General features: G+C 56.7%; 3 protein-coding genes across 10 annotated transcripts in view; 2 read left to right on the forward strand and 1 right to left on the reverse strand.

Moving 5' to 3' along the window:
* PPFIA3 (PTPRF interacting protein alpha 3) overlaps window positions 1-11,002 on the forward strand; it is a 22,998-nt gene extending 11,996 nt beyond the window's left edge. For 3 of the 6 annotated variants that reach the window (XM_058529776.1, XM_058529775.1, XM_058529774.1), the window contains exons 16-28: window positions 885-1,107; window positions 1,758-1,921; window positions 2,038-2,165; window positions 2,882-2,975; window positions 3,299-3,380; window positions 4,128-4,328; window positions 5,638-5,700; window positions 6,967-7,142; window positions 7,544-7,641; window positions 7,866-8,041; window positions 8,129-8,197; window positions 8,997-9,068; window positions 9,154-11,002. In XM_058529776.1, coding sequence (XP_058385759.1) covers window positions 885-1,107; window positions 1,758-1,921; window positions 2,038-2,165; window positions 2,882-2,975; window positions 3,299-3,380; window positions 4,128-4,328; window positions 5,638-5,700; window positions 6,967-7,142; window positions 7,544-7,641; window positions 7,866-8,041; window positions 8,129-8,197; window positions 8,997-9,068; window positions 9,154-10,083 — 2,476 coding nt within the window. In that variant the 3' untranslated portion in view covers window positions 10,084-11,002. Of the gene's footprint in view, window positions 1-884; window positions 1,108-1,757; window positions 1,922-2,037; window positions 2,166-2,881; window positions 2,976-3,298; window positions 3,381-4,127; window positions 4,329-5,637; window positions 5,701-5,863; window positions 5,891-6,966; window positions 7,143-7,543; window positions 7,642-7,865; window positions 8,042-8,128; window positions 8,198-8,422; window positions 8,595-8,996; window positions 9,069-9,153 lie in introns of all 6 variants that reach the window. The other 3 variants (XM_058529779.1, XM_058529777.1, XM_058529778.1) reach the window with 3 other exon arrangements.
* Window positions 10,108-13,971, reverse strand: HRC (histidine rich calcium binding protein). Its single transcript, XM_058529851.1, has 6 exons — window positions 11,985-13,971; window positions 11,839-11,909; window positions 11,221-11,289; window positions 10,937-10,991; window positions 10,426-10,462; window positions 10,108-10,245 (listed from the first exon to the last, which is right to left on the reverse strand). The coding sequence occupies exons 1-6, from the start codon at window positions 13,783-13,785 to the stop codon at window positions 10,209-10,211; spliced, it is 2,070 nt and encodes a 689-aa protein (XP_058385834.1). The 5' UTR covers window positions 13,786-13,971; the 3' UTR covers window positions 10,108-10,208.
* A 1,633-nt stretch (window positions 13,972-15,604) lies between these two features.
* Window positions 15,605-17,574, forward strand: part of TRPM4 (transient receptor potential cation channel subfamily M member 4) — a 39,559-nt gene continuing 37,589 nt past the window's right edge. For 2 of the 3 annotated variants that reach the window (XM_058529780.1, XM_058529781.1), the window contains exons 1-2: window positions 15,605-15,704; window positions 16,037-16,104. In XM_058529780.1, coding sequence (XP_058385763.1) covers window positions 15,681-15,704; window positions 16,037-16,104 — 92 coding nt within the window. In that variant the 5' untranslated portion in view covers window positions 15,605-15,680. Of the gene's footprint in view, window positions 15,705-16,036; window positions 16,105-17,574 lie in introns of those variants that run through there. The other variant, XM_058529782.1, reaches the window with a different exon arrangement.

Genomic DNA, 17,574 nt, shown 5'->3' on the forward strand with positions numbered 1-17,574 from the left:
AAGATACTCAACCCAAAATCCAAGGGTCTCACCCTAACACGTCAAGAACCTCAACTCTAGGGGCCAGCCCCGTGGTGTAGCAGTTAAGTGCGTGCACTCCGGCGCGCACTGAGGCATCGCTTGTCAGGCCATGCTGTGGCGGCATCCCATATAAAGTGGAGGAAGATAGGTACAGATGTTAGCCCAGGGCCGGTATTCCTCAGCAAAAAGAGGAGGATTGGCATGGATGTTAGCTCAGGGCCAATCTTCCTCACAAAAAACAACAACAACAACAAAGAACCTCAACTCTAGATTCCAAGAATCTTCAGTTTATTAAGAATCCCCCACACCATAAATTCTACCCTGATTCCCGAGCAATTGCCCTATTTAGCAGTTCTCTAATAAGACACTCTCCATGGGCCCCAGCAATTATGCCAACATGACCACCACCTTCGATTCAAACTCGTTCTGACTCGAGGCATCGACTGTCACATACCAAATGACTTCATGACCTTCCCAGATCCTAGGTTGACCTCAGAGTCCCCGATCTCAGCCTGATCTTATTACGACCTTGCTCTTGCTATCCTCCTTGGAACTTGACCTCTTGCCCATAGTAATCCCTTTATGATTTTCCAGAATCCCTTTGTTATCATCAGAGTTTCCCTGATGCAGACCCTGATCATCCTCCCTAACCCCTCCATGACCTCTTAACCCTATTATGACCCCTTACTCCCCTTGAACCTGTGATGCCATCATGAATCTGCCAAGACCCTCCAACTTCCTTATGCCTTCCCCAGAATTCTTCTCGCTCCACCAAGCCTTCCTGGCCCATTGGCATCCCTAGACTCCCTCTCCCATTGTCTGCCTCAGACCTCTCACCCAGTCTCCCCCCTTTCCCTCCTCAGGCTAATCCAAGAGGAGAAGGAGACAACAGAACAAAGGGCAGAGGAGCTGGAGAGCCGGGTGTCTGGCTCTGGCCTGGACTCGCTGGGCCGCTACCGAAGTAGCTGCTCACTGCCCCCCTCCCTCACCACCTCTACCCTTGCCAGCCCCTCCCCTCCCAGCTCTGGCCACTCAACACCCCGCCTGGCACCCCCTAGCCCTGCCCGTGAGGGCACCGACAAAGCTGTGAGTGTTCTGAAGTCTCCTCAGCTTGGTGGGGTGGCAGGGAGGTCAGAAACAGGGCTCCCTAACAAACAGCAACAATAACCCCTCACACCAGTGGTTTTCAAAAGCAACCTTAGCTTGCCCTAAAAGTTCCCATTCAAAGGGCAAAGGGTAGATTGAGCCACTGGATTCCTGAACCCTAATTTGTACTTTAGTCAGATCTGGTCTACTTTTACCTGTTTTATGCAATAAGTTTTTGCATAGGATTTTTTTTTAATGTTTCGGTGACTAAACATATATTTGAGAACTATCGTTAGATCCTCAGAATTGACCTCTAGGGAGGCATAAGAGATATTAGCTCTATTCTGTTTCCTTAAACTCAGCTTTCCTGCTTCCAGAACCTGTGACTCATTAGCTTTCCTTGAGGCTGTGCAGATCCCACTCCTGACACCAGAAGCTAAGATACTATAAATATGGGCTTGTCAAGCCCCAGGTTGAATTCACTCATTGCCTTATGTTTCTGCAACTAACCCCCGCTTGTTCTAGGCTACCTTCAGAAATGGTACCCCAAACCAGGGGCATCCCAGACACCCCCAGTAGACATCCCAACTAATGAGTCCCCAACACGACCCCTCCACCTCAACCCAGCATCTCTGCCTCTCTGTCCCCAGAATCATGTCCCCAAGGAGGAAGCTGGGGCCCCACGAGGGGAAGGGCCAGCCATCCCTGGAGACACCCCACCTCCCACTCCCCGCTCTGCTCGCCTTGAGAGAATGACCCAGGCCTTGGCACTGCAGGCGGCATCCTTGGAAGATGGGGGCCCCTCACGGGGAAGGTCAGCAGGGACAAGGGATGGGGCTTGCTCAGGAGGATAAGATGGGAGTGGATAAAGACGGGGTGAGAAGAGGCATCCCACATGGGGTATGCCCTCACTCTGTCCTGCTCACCTAGTGAGGGCACCCCAGATTCCCTGCACAAAGCCCCTAAGAAGAAGAGCATCAAGTCATCCATAGGCCGTCTCTTTGGCAAGAAGGAGAAGGGGCGGATGGGACCACCAGGCCGGGATAGCTCTTCTCTGGGTTAGTACCCTGATTCCAACCTTCTTTTCCTTCCCTCCCTCCCTCCCTTCCCTCCTTCCTTCCTTCTTCTTCTTTATATATTCACTTGACATTCATTCATATCTTCATTCATTTGGTAATTCATTTAGAATGTGGAAGGGACAGGACTTGGCAGAGGGACAAGGAAAGGGCCTTCTGAGGCTTGCCCCAGTGACTGCGGGGGTGGTAAATGAATTTGTTATTTCATTTATTTATTTTTAAATAGAGACAGAGGGAGGAACATCCTAAAGGCAGAGCATCTGGTATGCTGGAACCTGCTTGTACTGGCTTGCGAGAGCCAATCATAAATTTTCAGGAATTTGTGAGCTGCTTGACATCACATCAGTGGCTTGAAATTGGCATGGTGGGATAATTTACACCATGGAAATTGGCAAATGCTGCAAATCAGGGAATATCCCCTCCCTCCCCAGGGAGCCAGCTGTTAAACATTTACCAGCACACCACTGCCACCTTGACACAGCCAGCCCAGTGAATCCAGCCCTATTTTGGGGATGTCTCCAATTTACTGCCTGGGAGGTGACATTGGTCCCTGTCTGGCTTTATCACTCCCATTATGTGGCCTCATTTATACTCCCTTGGGGCCTCTGCTTTCCTGGCATCCTTCTCACCCCCCTCAGCATGAAAGATTCTGCCTCCCCCATGAGACTTTCCAAATTTTGGCTCCTCCTTGCCTCCAGCTGGAACACCCTCAGACGAGACATTGGCCACTGACCCTCTGGGGTTAGCCAAGCTGACAGGCCCAGGAGACAAGGACCGAAGGAACAAGAGGAAGTGAGTGTGTGTTTGTGGGTGGGGAGGTTGGTGGTCCTAAGTGAGAAGAAAATGCTGGGAGGGGGATGTCTAAGATCCTGAACTTGCTTGGCTGGGAACTTGGGAACTCCTAGAGTTTTTCCTTCTTTTTTCTCTTCTCTGTTAATGAGGGAGAGGGGGAGGATTTACAGAGATTTACGTGCATTTTTTTTTTAACCTTCTGCCATGTTTTCTACATTCATAAAAAGTGCTTTGCAGGGGGTGGGGGTTATGGTGAAGGGAGCCATCCAGAAGGGCTGGGGGTTTCTACCCTGAGAGCTCCCGCCCTGGCCTCCTCTCTCTAGGCATGAACTTCTGGAGGAAGCCTGCCGCCAGGGCCTGCCCTTTGCTGCCTGGGATGGGCCCACCGTGGTCTCCTGGCTAGAGGTACTGGCGCCCAGGAACGCCCTGACCCTTGATCCCACCTCTGTGACAGCCCCACCATTAGGAGCTGGCCTGGTCCCCCCAGCGCCATCCCCCTACCCCAGAGCTGGGGGCGGGGGAGGAGGATGAGGCCCTGAGAGGGGTCAGGCTTCCTGTTGATCTTCCTGTTGTTGTTTCTCCTTCTCCCTCCGCCCCTGTCCCTCTGGCCATGCCCACCTTGGCCCTGTTCTCCTGTTGTCTCTCTCTGTGTCTCCCCATGTCTCTCTCTCTCTGTGGGATTCTCTATCTCTGTTTTTCTGCCTCTCTCCTCATCTCTGTGTTCTTGTCATTCCCCATATTTCTGCCTCTGTCTCTGGGTCTTCCCATGTCTCTCTCCCAATGTCCTTTGCTCCTTTCTCTCCCCACGCCTGTCTCGTCTCTGTGTGTCTCTCCTCATCTCTGTCTCTCCCCATTCCTCCCTTTCCCCTTTGACTCTGGCATTACCCTTCTCTGTCTCTCCTCATTTCTCTCCCTCTGAGTCTCATGTCTCTTTGCCTCACCCTATCTGTTTCTTCTCTTTCTCATGTCTTTCTGTTTCTCCCCCACTTGCCTTTTCCCATCTCTCTGTCTCCCTCGCTCCCTCTCTTTCCTTCTCCCTCCCATCTCTCTTTCCTTCTCCCTCCCATCTCTCCTGTTTCTCCTGATATCGTCTCTTTCTCTCTTCTGTCTCTGTCTCTGTCCTTCCTCCCTCCCTCCCTCCCTCTGGTGCAGCTGTGGGTAGGCATGCCTGCATGGTATGTGGCCGCCTGCCGGGCCAACGTCAAGAGTGGCGCCATCATGGCCAACTTGTCAGACACAGAGATCCAGCGCGAGATCGGCATCAGCAACCCACTGCACCGGCTCAAGCTGCGCCTCGCCATCCAGGAGATGGTCTCGCTCACCTCGCCCTCGGCTCCCGCCTCCTCCCGCACGGTGAGTGTCCAGAGGCCAATCCCAGCCCTTGCTGCCTCGGGGCCCTGTCTCTTGTCCTCAGACTAGCCAATCCTGGGCCCGCGCACTCCAGCTCTGTCGCATACACCCTGCTCTTCATTGTCTCTCACATTGTCTCCGAGGGGAGGAGTCTCCCTGCCTCCCTTCTATCCCCAACCCTCAGTTTGTGTTCTACACTGCAGCCAGAGGGACCCCCTGCCTGGGAGAAAGTCAAATTCATATGGTCCCCTACAAGGCCTTTGATGAGGGGCCCCTGCCCCTCCTTCCCTGACTCTACCCCTTGGCACTTACTGCTCCCTTTCCTCGGAGCACCCCACCCCTTGTTTTCCCCAAGCCTGGCTCATTTTCATCCTTGAGGTCTCAGCTCAGATGTCACCACCTCCAAGAGGCCTCGCTAACTCAACAGCTAAACTAGTCACCCGCCCCATCACCCCAGGACATTAACACCTAATTTTTCCCCATAGCATTTACTGCCTTCTAATATTTTATCCTTTCATTCCATACAGAAAATTATGTGTACCTATGCCTAATTCAGCAATTAACTCCTTGCCATACTTGGTATTTACATATACGTGTGTGTGTGTTTGTGTGTGTGTGTGTGTGTGTTTGAAGCACTTGAATGTAATTTGTGGACCTCATAACAGGTTACCTGAAAAATTACTTCAGTGTGCAACTTCTAAAAATAAGGACATTCTCCTATGTAGCCACCATGCCCTTATCACACCTAAGAATATTGACATTATTGTTAACTTCATCTACTGTTCATTCTATATTCAAATTTCCCCTTGTGTATCCCAGACCCTACAACTGTGCCTGGCACTCAGGAGGAGCTACATGTGTTTGAATCAGTGTGTGAATTATTAACTCGTAGGCTTGTTGGGAGCAGGTGCTCAATTAACGTGAATACACGCCCCCCTCTCCCCAAACATTTGCCCCACTGCTGTATCTGCCACCTCATTCTGCACCCTCACTCTGTACCTGTGTGAGGTTGCAGAGGTGACACAATTTGCACAGGGTCACACAACAAAATACCCAGCAAAGTCCCCACTCAAACCTGAATTGGTCCAACGCCAAAGCCCATGTTCTTTTGCCTGGTACACAGCAGGTGCTCAATAATTCATCATTCCTTGTCTTTGTCACCTCCTGGGCCAGAGCAGTGACTGGCCTTTCTGAGCCAGAAAGCAGAATGTATATAAATGTACATGGCCTGGGCCTCCAGGAGCAGGATTCTCTCCCCCTCCTCTATCCGGAAGCCCTCTCTCAACCTTCCATAACACTGCCCACCCCTCAGTCCACAGGAAACGTGTGGATGACACATGAGGAGATGGAGTCACTTACGGCCACGACCAAGCCTGTGAGTGCCCCCTGCCGGCGGCCTTGGGGGTGGTACTAACTCTCCCTGGGGAGTGGCGGGGGGCGAGTCTGTGGCTGTCTGTCCGTCTGTTCGTCCCTCCCGCCCTCCTCCACCTGCCCCTTAACCCCACCCCTTCTCTCCCCTCTTCCCACTAACGGGTCAGGAGACCAAGGAGATCAGCTGGGAGCAGGTAGGGGGCGCGGGGCGGGACGTGGGCGCATGAACAGGCTGTGCACGCTGCATGGACGCCCCTCCTTCTCCGAGCCCCGCCCCTACCCTCGCTGGAGCATTCCATCGTCACCGCTGGGGGGCGCTGCGTGGAGCTCGGCTCTGGACTGTCTCACTGTGGCTTGGTGGGGGTGGTGTAGAAGCCCGGACTGTTCCATTGTTAGCGTGGCGCACGGGCCATTCCATTATCGAGGGTTGGGGGGGCTCCAGGGACTGTTCCATTGCTATAACCAGCGAGACGCTGAGCACCCGTTCTCCCTCTGGTTGAGGGAGAAGTGGGACTGTTCCAGTGTACGGGGCAAAGGGGAAAGCATTTGGGGAGGACTGACTGCATGTCAGGCTGAGAAGTTGGGGAGGAGGAGCTACACTGTGTTCTCAAGAAGGGGGAGGCATGAACTCACTTGAGGTGAGGGAACTATGTTGGACTGGGGTCTTTGTTTCCAGTGAGGGGGAGGTATGGATTGTTTCCTTATGCTAAGTGAAGGACTTTGGGCTGATCCAGAATATTGTCCTGGGCGAGATACAGCGTTAGACCAGTATTTTGGGGACAGTGCAAGAGTGATGGATCCATTATCCTTTGTTGGAGGGAGAGCTCCATTGGAAGAACCCATTGTCCTGACTTGAGGAAGTACAGGTGTTGTACTCATCCGTTGTTCTGAGTTGGGACAGTGCTAGACTAGTGCTTCTCAAACTTTAATGGGCAGTTCAGATCAGCTGAGGATCTTGTGAGAATGCAGATTTTGATTCAGTAGCCTGGGGTGGGGTCTGAGATTCTGCAATTCCAGCAAGTTCACAGGTGATGGAGATGCTGTGGGTCCAAGGACCACGCTTTGACTAGATAAGAGTCTATCCTGTCATTATGAAGGGGTAGAAGACAACTTTGGACTGGTCCATTGTCCTGAACAGAGATGGGCCATTGGCCTGCCATAGAATGGAAAAAGAACAACCTTGGATTGGGGGGTTGGACTGTATCCTTTCATATATACAGGGGAAGGGGTCAGAGGGCCTGACCCCTCCTCCACCTGCCCATGGCCCCAGATCCTGGCATATGGCGACATGAACCATGAATGGGTGGGGAACGACTGGCTGCCCAGCCTGGGGCTGCCCCAATACCGAAGCTACTTCATGGAGTCGCTGGTGGATGCCCGCATGTTAGATCATCTTAACAAGAAGGAGCTCCGGGGCCAACTCAAGATGGTGGACAGCTTCCACAGGTGGGGGCTGCCTGGCCAATGGGGACAGTCCAAGGGGAAGCCCTACTCCTGCAGAGTTTCTGGCGATTGGGACTGGGGATGGGAAATTCCTTGGACTATCTTTGGCTCTTTAGCCTGGATCCTCAGGAAATCCTGACTGTTGTGTCTCTTCCACCAATAAGGTGGTCCACTAGGAAAAGTCCAAATCCTGAGACAGCTTGGCTAGTTGGCCCCACACCCCTTCCAGGTTAGCCAGTAGGAACTGCCTGTTTCAAATACCCCAGCAATCAATAGACCTGACCCAATGGAACAACTCCTGGACATCTCCCAGAAGACCACAGCCAATGGGGAGGGCCCAATAGGAGTAGCAGTCCCTGGGGTTGTGAAGGCTCATCTGTGACTCGATTTCCCCTGCTGCTCAGGGTGAGTCTGCATTATGGTATCATGTGCCTGAAGCGCCTCAACTATGACCGGAAGGACTTGGAGCGGAGGCGGGAAGAAAGTCAGACCCAGATCCGAGGTGAGCAGAAGAGGATAAGAATCCGGCTGGAGCCAGCTGGAGGGTTTGGGGATGGGCTGGACGAGGGGTGGTTAGGGAAGGGGAGGGAAGCCAGGGAAGAGGAGCGTTACCGTAAACTAGGGGGTGGAGCCAGCATAGGGGGCGTGGTCAGGAAAGAGGAAATGGGGGTGGAAGTATGGGCTAAATTGGACGGGCCTACCCCTGAGGGTCCCTTCCGTCCCCAGACGTGATGGTGTGGTCCAATGAGCGGGTCATGGGTTGGGTGTCCGGGCTGGGCCTGAAGGAATTCGCCACGAACCTCACGGAGAGCGGGGTGCACGGGGCGCTGCTCGCCCTGGACGAGACCTTCGACTACTCCGACCTGGCCTTGCTCCTGCAGATCCCCACGCAGAATGCGCAGGTGAGCTGCCGCTCGGCCCGGGCCATACTGGGCATCCCCACCTCCCAGACTGCATACTGCAACCCCTCTCCCATCTCTCCTCCCCAGGCCCGGCAGCTCCTGGAGAAGGAATTCAGCAACCTCATTTCCTTAGGCACAGACAGGCGGCTGGACGAGGTGGGCGCAGCAGCGGCTCTGGAGGCTCGGCTCCCAGCTGCCCTTCTAGGGTCAGAGCTGAAGGGATGGGGCTTGACTTTGCCAATAAGTCGTGATTGGAGGCGGGGCCAGGAGAGAGGCGGGGTTAAAGGGGAGATGAAAGCCGGAAAGGGGTGGAGTCAAAGGGAGGGGCGGGGTCAGAATGGGGGCCTGGTCCCTCACCGGCTGCCCGGCCCCTATACCTAGGACAGCGCCAAGTCCTTCAGCCGCTCCCCATCCTGGCGGAAAATGTTTCGAGAGAAGGACCTCCGAGGCGTAACCCCTGACTCAGCTGAGATGTTGCCCCCTAACTTTCGTTCGGCCGCTGCAGGGGCCCTGGGTTCGCCAGGGCTCCCTCTCCGCAAGCTGCAGCCGGAAGGTGGGCGGCTCCCAAATGCAACAGCCCCTCCTCCCTCCCCCTTTCTCGGGATAGGACAAGGACCTACTCAACATTCCAGAAGCCTCCCTCTCCAGATTCCGAAGTGGCCTAGCCCTTTCTCCCCCACCCTTGACAAATGGACCACTCCAATGTGCCAGCTGCTACACCCCCTTTGCAGGGTGGGAAATGAGCTCGTCCAGTGCCACCTAGGGCACCTTGGATGAATTCAAGGCTGCGAGAAACGGAGGGAAACTGGCGTAGAGCCAGGCGATCGTTGTCGTCTCGGGAGGGAAATCCGAGGGAGGACGCTTGGGGTTGAGGCTCGGATAAACCCTGGGGAGGATCTGGGCGGGCTGGGGTGTGTGATGCTCCAGGCTGAGCCGCTGCTCGCTTTCCCTCCAGGCCAGAGTTCTGGGAGTTCCCGGGCAGACGGCGTCTCCGTCCGGACCTATTCCTGCTAGTGTAGGCCTCCAGGTGAGGACTGTCCTGGGTGATCTTGGGGGTTCGGGGCGGCACAATGGATCTTCACTGCTGCACGTACTGCCCGGCGTCCATACAGGTGACCTCACTCGGATGGAAGAAGCTTCCAGAGGCTGGGCTTTTCCCCCTCCCGCCCAGAGTACGGTCTGGCCAGGGAGAGCGGGCGGGGGCGCTCGCGCCGCGGACTGGACCATCTGCACAGACAAGCGGGGGGCACGCGTCCCCGCCTCACACATGGACTGGGCCTGGACCAAACCACATGAACTGGACTGAGAGGGGGAAAGAAGAGGGCGGGAAGAAATCCCGCTCCGAACTTCCGCCTCCCTTTTCTCTACTTTGTAATTTATTGATCAGTTTCCGATGGGAGATGGAGGCCCTTTCCCCGCGGGAAGGGGACGGGGCTTCCCTCCCGGGCCGCATGCGGGGAGAGGCTGCCCCCCCTCCTGTCTCCTCCCCAGTCGCGGGGCCCAAGTCTTCCTTCTTCGTCCGAAAGGAGGGGAGGGGGGACTCGCTGCTACAAGCCTCGCCCCCTGTGCCGCTCAGCCCCGCCCCGCCGCGTCCCGTCGCCGGTGCCTGGGGTCAGCTGCGGGCGGGGCCCCCTCTCCATCCCCAGTGTCTCGTGTCCCCGGGGCCCCTCCGCCCCCCGTGCTGTGGCCGTGTCCGTGCCCCGGGGGTAGGGGGCGCAGAAGTGCGCTCCCCGTTCCCCTCCGGCTCCGGGGTTTGCATGGGAGAATCCTCTTTCCACGATGCCACTGGGCGACGTGGCGTGGGGGAAGGGAGGATGGTGGGGGAGCCCTCGCCCCCGACTCTTGGTCGGCCTCCCTGCCCCAGGCGTCACTCAGTGATCACGGGTAAAGAGAACTGTTTCAAAAAGCTCCCATGTGGACTGATTTATTTGTCAGGACCTTATGAAAGCAACCACATCCAGGACCCGGGAGTCCAGGCTCCTCCTCCCTCAGACCCACGAGTTCAAGTCCCCAGTTCCGACCTGCGTTCCCCGGTGCCCTGAGAATCCAGACCCCACGCCTGACAGTAGGGTTTCGAGAAGCACGTTTATTCAGAGAAATAAATATGGCTCGTGGAAGGGGGTTGGAGGGCCAGAGAGGTACGTCTGCGCGCAGCCGCGCGGCCGGGTCAGGGTTCCGGAGTTGCCAGCATGTCCGCCAGGGTTCTGGAGAGGAGGACATAGAGGTTAGACAGCGTGTGTCCAAGGCTCACCCCAGGGCGCTTACAGATCATTAACTTGCCCATTTCACCGACGGGGAAAGGGAGTCCCAGGGTCCTCCAATAACTCGTAGCGGGACAGCGCCACTCTAAACGGCCCTTAAACTTCCCCCCTCCACACACTTACTGGTACAGGGACGAGGAGAAATAGTCGACGTAGCTTCCTGTGGGAGAGAAGAGGCTTGAGGGATACTCCACGGGCGAAATTACGGGGCCGCTTTTCACTCATTCCGGGATCAGAACTAGCTCTGCCCCCCTTTTTCCTAATTGCTTCTCCAAACTGGATTCCTTCTATTGGGACTCCTTTGAAGGTCCCTCTCCTTCCTCCTTGCTCTGGGGATCCCCATTCTCCAGTAGCCGAGGGCCTTCGAATTCTGCCTGCTTTGGCCCCGCCCACTAGGTTCTAGGCGCACCCCTCAAAACCCTCCACCTGCTCTAGCCTCCTAGGCTTCAGGATCCATCCCCAACCGTCCCTTCGTCCAGGCCCTGGCCCTCTGTGCTCGCCCCGCTCCACCCATAGACTTCCACTTCTGGCCATGCCTCCCCGCCTAGCCCCGCCCCACAACCTTCCGGGCCCACCCCTCCGATTGGCTCCTGCCCCGCCAGGGTTTGCTTCGCTGGGCCCCGCCCACGCTCACCTGGAGTGCAGACTGTTTCGCAGACCAGGGGGCAGAGGTAGCAGAATTGGCAGTGCTGGGGGCGGGGATGGGGAGAAAGTGAGCGCTGGGAGGTGGTTAGGGGCGGAGTCACGATGGAGGCGGGGGCTGTACAGGGGCCAGAGGTGGAGGTTAAGGTCAGAGGCAGGATCGGGTGTGGAGTCAAGGGCTCATCAGGTGTGAGGGCAGAGGCCAGGCTTTGGGGCGAGGGGTGCTCAGAGGGTCCTGGGCCATCCTAGGACCTGGTGGTCCGGGGGAAGTCTCACCTGGCAGTGGTCACAGTGCTCTCCCATGTTCTCCTCGTCGCAGTGACAGTTCTCACATTCAGTGCATCGCTGGGGACCGGAGGAGCCTGGTTAGATGGAAACCCTAATCCCGTTTGGAAGCCTCCTCCCAGCCGTCCGCCCCGCCCCCTGGACATTTCCTCAACTCCTCACCCTTATCCCTCCAACACTGAGTTCAGGATCTTCCCCCAAACCCTCTTTCCTCCCCTTTCATTTCCCCATTGCAGGGTGACCCCATGTCCCCCGTCCCTCTGGGCTGGACCTGCGGGTACTCTCTTCACTCGCTCTCTCCCTATTCTCCCCACAGCCTGTCAGTCCCCAGTCCTGTCCCACATGCCCCCCAACTCTGCCATGGACCCTCCTCTCTGTCCCCACATCAGCAGGTGCAGCTCAGGCCTCACTCTCTTTCCTGGATCATTGCCCCAACCTCCTCCCTGGTTTTCTGGCCTCCAGTCTGTCCCCCACATGGCCCCAGAAGTGTCTTTGTTCGCTCAGAACTGCCCCTGCCCCTCCTTTGCTCAAAGCCCTCCTAAGGTACCCAAGAGCCCTGGGACAGATTCTAAGGACAGCTTGGTGGATGGATCTGGGCTGGGGACATACATTGCAGAAGGAACAGTAGCTACACAAGGACCCTGGCTGGTAGTTCCCGTACTCCTGGGCATCCTGTGGACCTGTGGGGACAGGAGGGCAACAGTGACTTAGGCTGACTCTCCTCCTCCCCGCCCCCACCTGGCCAGATCACTTACTAGTGTCCTCATCACTCTCCTCCTCACTGGAGGCACCTCCAGCCACCTCCTTCCTAGCCAGTGGGTTGGGGATGATGGTGAAGGGGAGCTTGTCTTCCTGCAGCCCCTCCTCTTCCTCGTCTTCCTCCTCCTGGTGCTCTTGGCTCAGTGGAGCCTGAACCTTAGCCCTCTCTTCCCTCCTCTCCACCTCTTCCTCCTCTTCCTCCTCCTCTTCCTCCTCTTCCTGGCTCAGGCTGAGCCCATGACCTTCCTCCTCATCTTCCTCATCTTCCTGCTCTAGGCTGCTGTGATAGGTGTCTTCTTCTCCCAGCTCTGAACCGTCATCATCTTCCTCCTGGGAGCCATGGTCCTCTTCCCCCTTCTCCTCCTCTTCCTCCTCAGAATCTCTCTCCCTGAAATGGCTTCTATCCTTGACCCCCGTTTGTTCTGGGGGCTGGGGGCTAGTCTCCTCTTTGATGGACCCTCTGTGGCCAGTCCCTTCATCTCTGTGGCTTTGCTGCCTGTGGCTGGGAGCTTGGTGGCTAACCTTGGCAGAGATGTCCTCGTCTTCCTCCTTGGGGACTCCGTGGTGGTGATGGCTGGGGACTGCTATTTTATATTCATCTGAGAAGTCCTCTTCCTCAGAGCTCTTGTGGCCTTGGGGTTGGTGGCTTGCAACATGGTGGCTGAACTTGACTGTGATCTCCTCCTCTTCCTCCTCCTCCTCATCTCCAAGGCCATGGTGGGTATGTCTGGGAACTTGGTGCCAGTGTTCAGTGGACTCCTCCTCATCTTCCATGTCTCCATGGCCTCGGTGCCCGTGGCCGGGGACATGATGGTAGTGTTCATCTGAGGCATCTTCATCCTCCTCCTTCCCGTGGCCCTGATGCCTGTGGGCCTGGTGTTCATACTCAGTGGAGACATCATCATCATAATTATCATCCTCATCTTCTACTTCCTCTTCTTTGTGGCCTCGGTGTCCGTGGCTGGGGACATGATGGTGATGTTCATCTGAGATCTCTTCATCCTCTTCCTTCCCGTGGCCTTGGTGCCTGTGGGCCGGGTGTCTGTACTCAGTAGAGACATCATCATCATCATCATCTTCTTCATGCCCTCGGTGCCCCTGGCTGGGGACATGATGGTGGTGTTCACCTGAGACATCCTCATCCTCTTCCTTCCTGTGGCCTCCGTGTCTGTAGGCCTCGTGTCCATACTCAGTGGAGAGCCCCCCCTCTTCCTCATCTTCTTCATCATCCTCTTCTCCTCTGTGGCCTTGGTGTACATGCCTGACGATACGATGGTGATGCTCACTGGACACAACTTCATCCTCATCCTCGTCTTGATGGCCGTGGCTCCCGTGGCTGGGGAAGTGGTGCCCATGCTTGGCTGAATCATCCACGTCTTCATCTCCATGGCCTCTGTGCCCGTGGGCCTGCCGAGCATGCTCTGTGAAGATCTCCTCCTCAGAGACATTCTCATCTCCGACCTCATGGCCTTGGTACCTGTGGCCTTGGGGTCGGTGACCGTATTCCCTGGAGACATATTCGTCTGCTTCTTTGTGGTCTCTGTGGCTCTGGAATTGATGCCCACTCTCTGTGGAAACATCCTTGTTCTCATCTCCATGGCCCCTATGGCTGTGGATGGGATGGCCAAACTCACCAGACACGTCCTCTGGGGGCCCCGGGACTCCTGCATTGTTGTTCCAGTTGCTGGGGCCCGGCCCAGCCCCTCTCAGCTGCTGGGTCATGGCAGGGGGGAGGAGGAGGCTGGCCACGGCAGCCCAGAGGAGAGAAGTGTGCAGCCATGACCCACGGTGGCCCATGCGGACGGACAGCGAGCAGAGCTTCTCCCAGGGCTGGCTCCAGCTGCCGCTGTGGCTGTGTGGATGAATGTTGGGGTCCTTGTCCCTGTTGGGGGTCCTTCTCTTTCTTTCTCTCGTGGCTTTCGTTTGCTGGGTCTCTCCGCCTCTGCCTGTCTGCCTTCCTCTGGCCCTCACTGCCAGGCTCCGGACACCCCTCTGAGGCAGACTCAGGAGCCCCCTGACCCCCCTCTCGGGCCCTCCCTCCCACTTCCCAGCCAATAGGGTCTCTCCCCTCCCCTCTCTGTGGCTAAATTTACTCTCAGCCCTGAGTTATTCTGGGTCAGTACCCGCCTGCCCCTCCCCTCCTGCTCCTCCTCCCTGCTGGGTAGGGGGTAGGTGCAGGGGTCTCTCCTTGGCCAGGAGAGGGGGACCAAGGGACTTGACTTTGGACTGCCAACAAGTTCACGATTGGCAGCTGCAAAGACAACAGCTAGATTTTTAGCTGGCCAAGTTGGGGGAGCCTGAGGTACCTGGGGGGGGGGGCAGGAGGGATGCATCTGAGAGAGAGACCCCTGCCATGGAAGGATTGGGGGAGTTTCTGGCCAGAATGGGATACATTGCTGAGAGAGTGGATGCTGATATGGAGGCCCTGGAGAGGGAGGACAGGAACTCTGCTCCCAGCACGGATACCCATGACCTCCTGTCCCTGGAACTCAGATCTGAGGGCAGGGGACTGGGCCAGGCCAGGGCTATAAATACAGCAAGGGGGGCGGGGGGCTCAGGTTACCAGTAGCCGCAGCTGTCCCTGTCAGAGAGAGCCATGTCAGAGAGAGGAGACATGTGGCCCTGCCTGTCTGTGCCAATATCTCCCACTCCTCATTCTGTCGCTGTCACCCTCGCTCTTGGGTCCCCATCCCTCTTTATGGGTCTGCCTCTCTCTGGTGGTTTCTTCACCCACTCTCTCAGGGTCCCTGTCCCCTCTCCCCAGGATTCCGTCCCCCTCCCACTCTGAGTGTCTGCCCCCCACCCAAGTCTTTGTCTGGGTCTCTGGGTCAATGTACACTCCCCCCACAAATTTCTGTTCCCCCCTCTTTTTGGTTTTCTGCCTCCCACTTAAGTCCTTGTGTCCCCTCCTCCAGGGTCAATGTGCCACCTTTCCCATCTCTGTCATCCCCCTCTACCTCCCCCTGGGGAGCTGTCCCTCTGTCTCTGGGTCTCTGTCTCCACCTCTGAGTCTCCCCACTTCACCTAAGTCTTTCTCTCTCTCTCTGGGTCAATGTGCCCCTCTCTTGTGGATCTCTGTGCCTCCCTTTCTGAATCTCTAGCTCCTCACCTAAGCTTTTGTGTCCCCTCTGCATCTCCGTCCCCCTGCTTCTGGGTCTCTGTACCCTTCTCTCTGAGTCTCCGTCCCCCTCCCTCTGAGTCTCCATCCCTCTCTGTCTGGGTCTCTGTCCCTCTCTGTCTGTGTCTCTGTCCCCCTCTCTCTCTGGATCTCTGTTCCCCTCTTTCTGGGTCTGTGTCCATCTCTCTGGGCCCCAATCCCCCTCTCTCTGGGTCTCCATCCTCCTCCCTCTGGTCTCTGTCCCCCTCTCTCTGGGCACCGGTCCCCTTCCCTCTGGTCCGTCCCCCTCTCTCTGGGTCTCTGTCCCCCTCCTTTGGATCTCCGTCCCCCTCCCTTGGGTCTCCGTCCCCCTTTCGCTGGGTCCCTGTCCCCCTCTCTCTGGGTCTCTGAAGCCTGTCCGGCGCTTTGCCCCGCCTCCGTCTCTGCGTGTCTCCGAGACTCCCCGCCCCCCAGATCTTGCCCCGCCCCAGGCTGGGCTGGGAAGCGGCGGATCCGGTTTGTCCGGGGCGTGTCTGGAACCGGACTTGGTAGAGGGGATGTAAGGAGGCGGATAGGTTGCGGCGGCTGCGGCAGCATGGTGGGCTCGGAGAAGGAGCAGGTACAGCGGCCGGACCCCCGGGTCTCAGGGAACAGGGAGCTGGGGGCTTGGCCTCCTGGTTTCCAGAGAGGAGGGCGCTGGAGACCCAGATTCTTGGGTCGGAGGAAGGAGGGGGTAGGGAGACCCGGACTCCTGGGTCTTTGGGGGTGGGTAGGAAGGGAGCTGGGAGGGGGTCGAGCTGGGAGGGGCCCTCCCCCCTCCCCCCTCTGGGGGAGGAGGGCGCTGGGGTCCCGGACTCCTGGGTCCCGGGGTGGGGCGCGGGGCGGGTGACTCCGTGTCCCACAGGACTGAATTGGAGCCCCCGCATCCCCACCCCTTGTTCCTGTCCCCAGAGCTGGATCCCCAAGATCTTCAGAAAGAAGACGTGCACGACGTTCATCGTGGACCCCACAGATCCGGGGTGAGGAGTTCGCCCCGGGACGGACCCCTGAGCGTCCCCGGCCCGCTAGCCCCGCCCACCCGAGGGCCCGCCCCTCAGCCCCTCCCCTGTCCTCACTGCGGACACTCCCAAGGGCGTTCCCTGGTGGTCTTCTCCCTCGGGAGTGTTGGGGTCTGCGCGGACACTTCCCAGCTCCCATTCTCCCGCTCGGGGTCGCTGTTAAAGCTCCAGGACTCCGTTCCGTTCTTTCCTTCCCCGTGTCTTTTCTATGCGTCTCTGTCTCCTTATGTCACTTTCTCTTTTGGCTGCTTCATTCATTCATTCATTCATTCACCCAAGAAACCTTCACTCAGCGCTCCCAACGGGGCATAATTTTCTGCAGCACAGGCCCCGCCAAAGTTCAAATTTCCCCGGGGACACGTGCCGTGTGGCTTTGGGCACATCATTTCGCCTCTCTGGGCCTCATCTGGGCATAAAAACAGGCCCTATCTCCAGGGTTATTGGGAGACTTAAACAAGTTAATGCTTGCAATATTTCTGGAACAGTGCCTGGCACATAATAAGCTCTGGAAAATATCGGCAATTCCCACTGGAAGGTAGCAGGCACCACTGTGGACAGGCCCTGTGTTTGTGCTGGGTGGCTGGGGCTGCTGTGTGAGCCAGTCGGGGTGTTGCCCCCCCTTGAGGAGGCTTTCAGCGATGGTGTCTCAAGGGGTTCTAACTTTCTCGTTGTTCTTTTTTTTTTTCTTTTTTTGTGAGGAAGATCAGCCCTGAGCTAACATCCATGCTAATCCTCCTCTTTTTGCTGAGGAAGACCGGCTCTGAGCTAACAACTATTGCCAATCCTCCTCCTTTTTTTTCCCTAAAGCCCCAGTAGATAGTTGTATGTCATAGTTGCACATCCTTCTAGTTGCTGTATGTGGGACGCGGCCTCAGCATGGCCGGAGAAGCGGTGCGTCGGTGCGCACCCGGGATCCGAACCCAGGCCGCCAGTAGCAGAGAGCGCGCACTTAACTGCTAAGCCACAGGGCTGGCCCTCTCGTTGTTCTTAAGTCAATCTTTGGGGTGTGGGAAATGTCAACATTCCTACTATAGTGTGTGTTTTGTTATATATGTACTAGCGCAGTGTGGCTTGCAACTTATATATATATATATATTTTTTTTTTTGGTGAGGAAGATCAGCCTTGAGCTAACATCTGTTGCCAGTCCTCCTCTTTTTTTTTTTTTTTTTTTTGCTGAGGAAGACTGGCCCTGGGCTAACATCCGTGCCCATCTTCCTCCACTTCATATGGGACGCCGCTACAGCATGGCTTGACAAGCGGTGCCTCGGTGTGCACCCGGGATCCGAACCCCAGGCTGCCGCAGTGAAGCGCGTGCACTTAACCGCTACGCCACCAGGCCGGCCCATGCAATTATGTATAAATAAACAGATACACATTGTCACCAGTGAGTGCTCAAAACATTTTTTACTGTGAGGCAAGGAGATGGGAGT

Source organism: Diceros bicornis, chromosome 34, assembly GCF_020826845.1.
Source record: "Diceros bicornis minor isolate mBicDic1 chromosome 34, mDicBic1.mat.cur, whole genome shotgun sequence".
NCBI lineage: Eukaryota > Metazoa > Chordata > Mammalia > Perissodactyla > Rhinocerotidae > Diceros > Diceros bicornis.